The 12,332-nt window shown below is 37.6% G+C and overlaps 1 protein-coding gene across 1 annotated transcript; it reads right to left on the bottom strand.

The window, feature by feature from the left end:
* Nucleotides 1-8,893: 8,893 nt before the first annotated feature.
* Nucleotides 8,894-9,694, bottom strand: LOC136136837 (bisphosphoglycerate mutase-like). The gene has a single exon (XM_065895085.1). It carries the CDS (start codon nucleotides 9,671-9,673, stop codon nucleotides 8,894-8,896), a length of 780 nt encoding a protein of 259 aa, XP_065751157.1. The 5' UTR covers nucleotides 9,674-9,694.
* Nucleotides 9,695-12,332: the final 2,638 nt, after the last annotated feature.

A 12,332-nucleotide genomic window follows, 5' to 3' on the forward strand; every position in this document is an offset into this window, starting at 1 on the left:
AGTTCATCTGAAACCACATTTTGTGTAACATTTATCTACGACTTAGCAGTACCCAACCTATTGCTGAAGCCCAGATCTCTCATCTGGGCTTCACTGACATATAAACAATTACTACTAGAAATCTCCTCTTGGGTGTTGCAAATGCCCATCATACCTTACAAACCTCCCCACATCACAATGCCATGGCTCCCCAGCATATTTTTCATACTACATTCCCTGGCTTAGAGAATTCAACCTTAATACTCCTATATGATAAATTAGAAAGTTAGGTATCATCCCTAACTCTTCCCGTTACTTTATTTCCCTCATATGATCAATTACAAGATCCTATTGATACCTCTTAAATAAATCCTGAATTTGCTCCATTCTTTCCTACTGATTCCTCTGCTCTTACATTGCTTCCATCTCTCCTGTTTACACAATCATCATTTCTCAGTATATTGTATATGTTGACTCCAAAATGTTCTCTGACCCTCCAAAATTAAACTTACACTACACACTATAAGACAGATGATATTTCAAGAAAACAAATCAGAAAAAAAGTTAAATATAGATAAATTTAAAAGTCCTTACCATAGTTATTCGTCCATGCATGATAGGGCCCCAGCTTAACTCTCTAATCTCTTGTCTCACTATTCTCCTTGCTACCTCACTGAACTTACCATACTCCTCCAAATGCACTCTACTCTTCTTTACCTTCTGGTCTGCATATGCTGTTCTTTCTACCTACAATTCTCATCATCACTTGTCTAACTCCTTCCCTACTTGGATGGCATATCTTTGGTGAAGGCTTCCTTCTATAGGAAGTTTAGCTTGGATCCATTTTCCACAGATTGCCTGTTAAGTTTATCTCCCATGCAATATTTGAGACATCCTTATACTACAAAATTGTTCATTACTTATCCGAAATTAAAATTTAACTGGGAAGCTTATATCCAGTCTGGCAACCCTAACATGTCCCATATAATTTACCATATCACAATTGCTCTTTGCTACTTGTATCTTTTAAGAAACTGTAAATTCCTCATGGCAGAAACTATGTCTCCATTTTTCTACATTGTGACACTACCCTTTTTGGGTAATGCCCGGCAGTTAAAAATACTTAATAAAAGAATGAAATAATGTACTCAGTATTCAAAACTTATTACCTCTCTTTTTCACTATACCATGTTGCTTCTAAATCATAACAGAAATTTTGCATTTAATAAATATGAGTACTCTATATATAAAAAATACTGCTTAATTCTTAACAGAGACTAGGACTTCATATGGTAACAAGACCTATGAATGATTATACTTTGGGTGTAATTTACCCCTGTGCAACAAATATAATTCAAGGAATCATTTTATGAACCCAAAGCTCTATGAGGTCAGTTGTCTCAAAGACTCACAAAAACATGTTAAATAATGATGTGGACTGTCATTGTTAAAGCTTATTTCAATGAGAAGTAAGACTTTTAAGAGAAAGCATTAGAAAGAAATTGAGTTGAATTTTTCCCATTTGTACTCAACAGAAGTCCATTGTTCTCAATTTTCGGATTTTCAAAACTTTAAAGAAAATGTTCTTTGAAAAGAGAGTCATTTAAACAGTTTTCTGAGACTAAATTTAGAGTTTTCTATGTACTGTGACTGAAAGCAATGATCTGGATATTCCTAGTAAATTCTAAAATTAGAAAATACCAATATCAATTACAGGTCCATTAAAACAAAGCTTTTTGTAATTGACTCTAGTAGCAATTGATCTCCAAATGTCACAAGATGCCATGAGGCTTTTAGAATTGATGATGGATAGCAATTTTAGCAAAATTAGGCATAGCTATCACAAAGCAGAAATAACATCTGTTACATGATAAGGAGTTATTGGCGTATGAAAAGAGCTGAAAAACAATATTTTGGAACTAGTTGGGAAAATGTGCATTTTTCCCCTCCAGTGGTATTTGAAAGTAAAGGAATAAGTAATCAAGAAATAGCAGATAATGGTAAATGGTATTTATTCATTGAACAAATGCTTATTGAGGCCCGGCTGTGTGCCTGACAGTATTCTTTGCTTTGAGTGGGATATAGATAAGTAGCCAACAAAGAACAGAGCAACAAACTTTTGATTCAGCGATGCCAATTATTCCTCAGTTGATAACTTGTAATTCCTAGATTTGAGGGCACTAAGAATACTGTTGGCCACTGAGTTTCTATTTTGTGTTTAATGCTTTTGTAAATAAAGCAAATTGGTTTATCTCCACCCAAGAATGTGTGGTAACACAATCCTCAAGCTGTTAGGTACCACAGCAACCTTACCTCCACCATCTCCTCTCAGGTATTCTCTTCATCTGGCTCCATTTCTACTGCTGTCCTTTCTGTGGAGGCTGTCTTTTGTTTTATTTTTCATTCTAATTTTCTAGCTCTTATATTTCAAGTCAGTGTGACAAGTAATTTGTCATCCTTGCTCCCAGTTGCAACTTCCAAAATATTTCACCCCCTTTAAGAAGTATACAGACAGGAAAATCAAAATAATAATGGCAGCAAATTCCTTATCCTTTTGAAGCTCATGCCATGTACCTCAGTTGCTCACTACCCTTCCTCTTTGCCCTTTTATTCTGACCTCTCATCCATTCCTCTCATTAACTGAAGAATTTAATTTTTAAATTGTAGTCTTTTTCTGCATCCTTACTCTTATCTCCATTCTAATGACTTCAATATTTAGTAAGTGAAACATCCAAGTTCTTATACTATTGATTCCTTTACTTCTTTACCTCCAGTGAACATTTCTTCCACTTCATTCAGTCTTTCACTTCCTATGATGCAGGCTACGTTCAGACCTTATCATTAGCTGAAATTGTACCACTTCTGAGTTCTCTATTTCAAATATTTCCCTCTCCAACCACATTTTTCTATTCTTTTAGCTCACTGGTTTAATTACCTTTAACAACACGATTCTTTGGTTACATCGACCTTACCAGTACATTAATCATATTTATCTCTCACTTTCTACCACAGCCTTCTCTCTTGACCTCCCAAATTCAGGTAATTATAATCAGTCCAGTGCAAATACCATGAGCTCACTTGCCTCCCTCTCTTTGTCTTACTCACTTGGTAATTTCCCAGTCCTGAATGATCCATGCAGCTGAAAAATTACATCGTCTTTGAGAAAATCCCATGATTATTTTAAGCTGGCTGGTATCATTTTAAAATTAGCAAAGTCATTGTGAAATGGACTAGCATTCTTACATATTTAGTTTATGTATTCATCAGATATATATTAGTAATGTTCTATGTACCAGGAGCTATTCTAGGTGTTAGAGTTATGAGTGAAAATTTTGAAGCAGATCTTGTTTTTATGTTTTTTTGTTTTTTTTGCGGTACACGGGCCTGTCACTGTTGTGGCCTCTCCCGTTGTGGAGCACAGGCTCCGGACGCGCAGGCTCAGCGGCCATGGCTCACGGGCCCAGCCGCTCCACGGCACATGGGACCTTCCCAGACCGGGGCATGAACCCGTGTCCCCTGCATCGGCAGGCAGACTCTCAACCACTGCGCCACCAGGGAAGCCCAGATCTTGGTTTTTATGTGGTTTATATTCCACTGGGTCTAGAAAGAAAGGCAGACAAAACCTGAGTAAATAAATAAGGATTCAGAGAACAGAAGATAGTACTAAAGGCTATTTCTTCACTGAAAAAAAAAAATGTATTGAGCACCTACTATCTGTCAGGCATGCCATTATAAAAAAAAAAAAAAAAAAAAAAAAAAACCTTAAAATAGGGTAATGATATAGAAAGGCCTGGAGTGGAGGGGAGACTTTATAAACTCTATAACGCCCCCCTTATGGGGAGATATTTTTGCTGACACCTGAATTGTAGAGGCTGGTAGAAGAGTTTTTCATGATGGAAAGTTTAGTCTTCCCAACCCCTGAACTGGGGAAAAAACATGTCCTGTCCAAAAACAGAAAGAAAACACAGAAGGAAAATCTGGCTGACTCTTTGTGGCCCTGGGAAAGAGTGATGTAAGCTGAGATTGGAGAGATAGGAAGGGATGATGGTGTGATATTTTTCAGTTTCCCCTTTGGTAGAGAGCTATGAAGGCAGAAAAGAAGCACTGACTCTCCTTCCTCAAACACCTTCAACCTTCCCATTTCATTCTAAGCAAATGCTCTATCTCTCTGTAATAACCAAGAACTCTGAGACTTTCTTTCTAGCATTAGTTGCCTGGTTGGTCAAGTAAGGCCCTGTGTTGGAAAGTAAAATATACTAATTATAGTATAGAATAAATTTATATTTTAATCAAGAACATCATTGGAATCTCACTTTCAACATGTGTATGTGTTGTGTGTATGTATTAGTCTTCAAGATAATTTAAGAAAAAATGTATATACTCATATACATAAGACAATATAAAGGCTGTGCTCTGCATAAATGACTGATATAATTTGTATGTATGTGTTCTAATGATCTTAATCTCTCAGTGTTACATACAGAAATGTCTCTTCCACAATTTTCTGACTTAAGTCTTTCTCCCACTTCACCTCCTGTTTGTTGATCAGAAGGGGTCTTCTGCAGCATTCAAAGTAGAACTGGGTTTTACAAAGCAATGCAACTCTGGAAGCCAAAAAAAGAAACAAAGTGGAAAATAATTGACAAATATTTTAAAGCAAGAATTTCTTATGCTCATGACATTTTAAATGACTGAATTTTTCCAGAGTATCTAAAATGCAAAGTAGATAATTTCTTTCAACATTTTGTTTTAGATTAAATAAATTTTCAAAGTAATCTCAGTATGTTGAGTTTCTAATGCCTCTTTCTCTGTCAACTATTTTTTTTTTTTTTTTTTTTTTTTTTTTTTTTTTTTTTAGTAGCCCAAAGCAAGCTTTTAAAAAGTGTAGTGTTGTAATTGCTTTATTCTAACAGGAACTTCCATATGCTGAAATGTGAACATAATTCCTTGGTCTATTCAGAAGTAAACATGCCCAGTAGTTAAATGAGTTCAGATTATTAATCATTTTCTGAATAGTTATATTTTTGTGAAATTGGCAATGAGATTTTACATTTTTTCTCCTTCTACCTGTCAGAGATAACTGGTCAACATGAGGACATGTTTGAGAGGTTTGGTAGTGCTGTAAGATAAGGTGGTTTCCCGTTTTCTCCATTGACAGCTCTGGGCAGCAGAGTTCTTTGTCAAGTTTCTGTACTATTTTAGTTCCTCCAGACCACTGACGACCATGTGGTTTTCAGAGTTTTCTTGGCTTTGCATTATAGACTGCTCAGATCCCCAGACATCAGTATCAAGCTAGTGTTTACATCTAAATGGCTTCCTTCATTAAACTCCAGCTTTGATTTTCAATCTATTAAATTTGTGTGCTGTTCAAAGGAATAAAATGATCTCAAGCATTTATTTAATAGGCTTTGTTTGTACAATTATTAAATTAAGATCATCACTGAGTATTACTTCATCTGGAATGATAATTTCAAAGTTGTCATTTTACAAGCAGTGTCAAGAGAATAACAGAATTTTGAAATCAATTTTAGTGAATAAAAGTTTTTTTTCTTACTGTAGGATACAGTAAAACTGAACTAAATAATTTAATTTGGAAGTAAAGCCAAAGTGAATTCACAAAATGTGTAAACTCTAGAGCATTGTTAAGAGATTAGTGTTGCTAATTTAAGGTACTTCAGACTTACTTCACTGCATGTATACAAATCATTTGAATTAAGCACTTTTTCTGTTGATAAGTAAATGAACATGATCATTCTAAGCTGCTAGAAGGAAGTTTCTTCTGTTAAGTAGGTTTTACATTCCAAATAGTTTTACATATTTTAATTTACTAAGTAGATATTTTATGCAATAACAATGCAAAGATAAATTTGATCATGGATTCTACATTTCACAAAAGTTAATGTCCTACGCTTTAGTGTATATTAGGATATCTCTATAAATAATACATTGATCATAAAAAGGAAATGGATTTCTTTTTAATGATATTACAGCATGGTCATGTTTAAATGCCTGTTTAAAGAGAACCTATTTCAGATGAAAGGGAATGGAATGTAGATTTACCTTCATTATCATATGATAAGAGCAGAGGAATGACCTTCAATGTCTTCCTAAACCTGAGATAAAATGGCTTTCTCTGGATACATAGAAAAAAACAAAACAAAACAAGACAAAACCATGGCTTCCATTTACTCTGCCAATTCATCTTCTGTAACCTATCAGAAATGGTCAAATTGGGATTATCAAGGGCTCATTTTAATCTTGGTTTCAATTTCTTTTTCCAGAAGCATTTTGCCAGAGAAAACAAAAGTAGCAGTTTCCTGCTCTCACTTGCAACTTACATCTTTTTCTCTCCTTACATCCAGATTAAGGACAAAATCTGAAAGACTTTGGAATTATTTTTAGCCTCTTCACCATTTCATATTGAAACTGTGCAGGACCCTGTGGGTCCCTCTTGGGTACAAAAGCCTCTCTATGTCCCTGGTTTCTTGTTTGTAGCAAAAAAAAAAAGAGTGCTTTAGTCTCCCAGGCTTTCCCAGAGTTCCAAAGAGCAGATTCAAATAGTTAATGATTAGGACAATAGAGTCACAGGACTCCTAGTTCCTCCTGAAGGGATGCAGATAACAATCTAATGCATATCTTTGAGTTGTTCTATAGAAACGAAGATCCCCACTTAGGTGGAGGATGGTGAGTACATGCTGACCACAAGCACTAGACCCTGGACTGGTTGGAACCAGAATGTTGAGTTTCTGGAAACATGATCCCTGAACCTCACCACCAACCAATCAGAAGGTCCAGGACCTCAGCATGTATCCTAAGATCCTCTCCCCTAACTCTGTCTTTAAAAACCCTTGTCTGAAAGTCATTGGGAGTCCTGGTCTTTTGAGCATGAGCCACCCATTCTCCTTGCTTGGACCTTGCAAAAAACCTTTCTCTGCCCCAAACTCTGGCCTCACTGTGCACTGTGCACAGGAACTTGGGTTCAACAAAATTTTTTTCTTTTTTTTCATAAATATCTCTTCATTTATTTCAGCCAAGATCTCAAAAACAATAAAACCAAATTTTACCAGAAAGTGTCAGCAAAAATTCTCTCTCTCTTAGGAAGTCTGTAATATTCCAAAGTGACTGGGTGTGAGCACAACTTTGTGTGCAGGAGCACATCATGCTGCCAGGTGTCCTCTGGAGGTGGATATCTAGATGTGGAACAAGGGAAGAATCCAACTCTAGGATCTTGAGCTGTGTTAAGACATGGTCACCTCTTGGGCTGGAGAATTCAGATACCAATACCAGAGATGAAGCTGTTCAAAAATGATCTGAGTTGAAGCTTAGCCATAGGTTTGGAATTCTAGGAAGATCTGGTAGTTGTATGCTTGGCCCTGATCTCTGAATTATAAAGAGTGTTATTTGGTTAGGCAACAGGACTGTGAAAAGAAGGACTACCACAGAGAAGCCAGTAGTTGGTCAGGAAAGTCAAGCATCCACATTCCATGTCCTTATGCATCACAGATGCGACCAGCTGTGAGCAAACCAGGTTCATTTCTTCTTTTCATCCATCTTCATCAGCTGATGCTCTAAGTCTTGATTTAAGGATCAATGGAGACCAAGCAATAGCAAGGGTTTTAGAATTAGTTTCCTTCTAATGACAGTTTTACTATAAAATGGATACAAATAAACCAACCCACCAATGGAAAACTGTGAAAAACTGGTGATATCTGTAACAGCTATTATAGTTGTAAATTGTTTACATGATTTTATCATTGAAATATATGTCACTTGCTTTGAAATAAGCCAGTAGCTTAAAGAAATGATGATTTACCTATCTCTAGCATCTAAAAGCATCCTATATCAAGACTGATAAGCAGTCAGTTCTGTCTGTGGCCTACCCTGAATACTATAGACTACGTACCACAATGTTTTGCCCTCAACAGGTAAAGAACAAATGTATGTGACAAATGTGAATATACCATTTCCCCTGTTCAAGTGAATAAAATTACACCCACTATATTCTACCTTCCTGCTGACCCGACCTTCAATTTTTAGAGAACTAGGCATGTCTATGTGTTGAAATGAGTACAACTCTTTGTGTTATAGGAAGATAAGATCAGAGACTAATTCAGAAGCCTATACTTAATATTTATGAATCATATGAAAATACTTGGAATGGGTACCATTTTCAGTCACAGAACTTATTTTTAAATTAATTTTAAAGACCCCAAGATTAAAGTTTAAAAAACACAAACAAAACAAAAAGAGAACATGAACAGCTATAGCTGTCCATATGCTGCTAATTCTAGCAGCCAGAGAGGAATTCCACCAAATGTCATGAGGCAAAGGGCCTTGGTGTTTGTTGTTGGTTGTCTTGGAGGAATCCATCAGTGACTCTCCCATTTAATGGGCCTCTGATCTTAACCTATCAAAGCATCTCTTTCCCTAGAGGAAAAGACTAGTAATAAATACTTAAGTATAGTGTGTTATCTAACGTCCTTTATTATCATCCTAGAAAGTCTCAGTAAATATAAACATGAACTACTTATTGGAATAAGTAGTGCCTGTCAGTGATCACTCTATATTGATTTATTGAATGAGGAATACCTTGAACTTGAACTTCACTTGTGCCTCTCCCATCTCAGAAACGAAACTTAAGACACTGATTAAGCCCCACTGGTGACTAACTTAGTGACTAATTCAAATGGGCCGGCAGGGGCTAAAGCATAAGGCTTATGACATTAGTACTCAAGGCATCCTAAAGCCTTTATCTGAGCCAACATAACTTACCTAGTTACTTATGCAAACTCCACCCCACAGCCTAGATCTGGAAAAATCAGTGGCGGGGGGGAGGGGGAGGGAGATCAGCACCTATAACATACTGCATGTCACTCCTTCTGCAGCTATTCCTAGCCAGCACGTGGGAAAGATTTTATTTGTCATTGCATTTCACTTTTCCTTGATCCTCTACTTTCTTAATGGCTGCTTGGATAGCCTCTTGGTTGCCCAGGAACTGGTGAGGTCCAACAGCATGCAGGTTCTCATCCAGTTCCAGGAGAATGGGGACTCCAGTAGGACAAGTAATGTTGATAATGTCTTCATCTGAGATACCTTCCAGATGTTTCAGGAGTGCCTGGCTGCTATTTCCATGAGCAGACATCAGAATGGTTTTACCACTTAATACTTCAGGAGCAATCCTTTCGTTCCAATAAGGAAGGAGTCTCTCCAGAACATCGTTTAAGCTCTCAGATCGTGGCAGCTGATCCAAAGGAATGGCGCACACTTTGTACCTCCAGTCATTGTAGATTTCATGGTAGTAAGGATGGGACTCCTCTATGGGTGGTGGGGTCACATTGTAGCTCTTTCTCCACAGCCTCACTTGTTCCTTGCCATGATTCAAAACAATTTGCTCCCTGTTGAGACCGATCAAGGCTCCATAGTGACACTCATCGAGATGCCAGGAGCTTTCCACAGAAACCCGCTCCTGCCCCAGCTCTTCCAGGATCAGCAAGGCTGTGAGGATGGACCGGTTCAGGATGGATGTGAACACAGGACCAAACTCAAAGTTTAGCGCTTTGAGTTGCTGCCCACAGTTCTGAGCTTCTTCCATTCTTTCACTGTTAAGTTTTTGATCCACCCAGCTACAAAAACGGTTCTCTTTATCCCAAGCACCCTCTCCATGTCTTAACATAATCAGTTTGTACTTGGACATACTGATGGCTGAACTTCTCTAGTGCTTTCCAATGGGCCAGTGTTCAGTGACAGCAATACATCTGCAAAAAGGCCACCAGCGGCAGGCACTCCTTGGAAGCACTGAGCAGCCAGTGCCTCCCAGGACTCCTCACTGCGGCTGGCATCAACTCTCTTTTCTAGCCCAGGAGCCAGAAGGGGCAGGTCTTAACAAAAATATTTTCAATATCTTCTAGATGTGAAAAGGAGAAATAGAATCACTGATCCAGGACTTTTAGAATATCCATGGTTAAATTTACTTTGAAGACATCAGTTTTCTATTTCAAAAGCAGCCCCTCATTCTGTGATTTATAACAAAAATTATTAAAACTAGAAGATGCCTCATATATATGATTTTACATTAAAGATCAAATTTCAGATTTTTGCTTCATAAATTACACAACATGCCATATGGAAAAGGCCAATATTTTGGTTCACTTGTCAATGATCTCAGTGTTTAATGAAGCAAAATGTAGCTGTGTTGATATTTTTATTGTGGCACTTGATCATATTTTCATTGGCAGACCTGCAGATGGCCATTTTTAATCCAGAAAATATCTGGCTAGATACATTTTAGTTTTGATCTACTTGTTGTTCACATATGTTTGGAAATCTCTGCTGCCTTTGCTTTCTACAATGGAAGCTTTTTTTTTAATTAATTAATTAATTTATTTATTTTTATTTTGCGGTACGCGGGCCTCTCACCGTTGTGGCCTCTTCTGTTGCAGAGCACAGGCTCCCGACGCGCAGGCCCAGCGGCCATGGCCCACGGACCCAGCCGCTCCGTGGCACGTGGGATCCTCCCGGACAGGGGCACGAACCCGTGTCCCCTGCATCGGCAGGCGGACTCTCAACCACTGCGCCACCAGGGAAGCCCCAATGGGAGCTTTTATAATGAAATATTTACATTGACTTCCTAGCTTTTTTGAAAGCCCTCCCCAATCTGCATCTCAACCTACCTTCCAAACTTTATTTTACTGCTTCCTTCGTATGTCCTCTGCTTTAGCTAAATTGAACCGATCATCATTCTATATGAAAATATATCATTGTTCCTTCATTCCTGGGCCTCCCTTCACTGGAATTTTCCTGACCTCCAATAACTCACCCTAACCCTTATCTCAAGCATTATTGCCACCTATTAAAGTACCATTTGTCCAAAAGGACTAATCTTCAGAATATATAAACAGCTCATGCAGCTCAGTATTAAAAAAACACAAACAACCCAATCAGAAAGTGGGCAGAAGACCTAAATAGACATTTCTCCAAAGAAGACATACAGATGGCTAAGAGGCACATGAAAAGCTGCTCAACATCACTAATTATTAGAGAAGTGCAAATCAAAACTACAATGAGGTATCATCTCACACCAGTTAGAATGGGCATCATCAGAAAGTCTACAAACAATTAGTGCTGGAGAGGGTGTGGAGAAAAGGGAACCCTCTTTCACTGTAGGTGGGAATGTAAACTGATACAGCCATTATGGAGAGCAGGATGGAGGTTCCTTAAAAAACTAAAAATAGAATTACCATATGACCCAGCGATCCCACTCCTGGGCATATACCCAGAGAAAACCATAATTCAAAAAGACACATGCACCCCAATGTTCATTGTAGCACTATTTACAATAGCCAGGTCATGGAAGCAACCTAAATGCCCACTGACAGACAAATGGATAAAGAAGATGTTGTACATATATACAATGGAATATTACCCAGCCATAAAAAGAATGAAATTGAGTCATTTGTAGAGTTGTGGATGGACCTAGAGACTGTCATACAGAATGAAGTAAGTCAGAAAGAGAAAAACTAATATCATATATTAACGCATATATGTGGAATCTAGAAAAATGGTACAGATGAACCAGTTTGCAAGGCAGAAATAGAGACACAGATGTAGAGAACAAACATATGGACACCAAGGGGAGAAATCAGCGCTGGGGGTGGTGGTGGGATGAATTAGGATATTGGGATTGACATATATACACTAATATGTATAAAATAGATAACTAATAAGAACCTGCTGTATAAAAAAATAAATTAAAATTTAAAAAATAAAATAAAGTACCATATGTCTAATCTTTCAACGCCATAAGTGCTGCACTAACTTTTGCAGATTTTTTTCCTTCCTTGAACTCTGGAAGTATTGCCTTATTTCTTAGGACAAATTTCTGTTTACAAACTGTAAGCTTCTTGTTATCTTTCTCCTTTCAGAGTACTTATTCACATACTCTCACTACAACTATTCAGCAATATAGTCACTTCCTTTCATCCTTTTCCTGACCCCTCTACTTTGCATCAATCTTTACAACTCTCCTTTCTCTTTTTTAACTTGAACTTCATGGCACTCTTAATATTATTCATACCCCCTAGAGCTTATTTCTTTATTTTAAGCCCAACTTTGAATGAATCAATACATCTTCCCTGTGCCTTATTCTGCTCTGTGGAAAAAAAAAATAGAAGCCACCAGACAGTCTCCCTGATCCACCTACATGCATCCCATTTTACTAGTAAAGAATTGTTCGTGTGCCAGTCTGAAGAAAATCTCCCCACCTGGCTGTACATCCCATCTACTCCTATAGTCACAAGTAATTTATCCTTCTCCGATAATTCTATCCTTTCTCTCATACATTCAACTTCTTCTCA

Source organism: Phocoena phocoena, chromosome 1, assembly GCF_963924675.1.
Source record: "Phocoena phocoena chromosome 1, mPhoPho1.1, whole genome shotgun sequence".
Classification (NCBI taxonomy): Eukaryota; Metazoa; Chordata; class Mammalia; order Artiodactyla; family Phocoenidae; genus Phocoena; species Phocoena phocoena.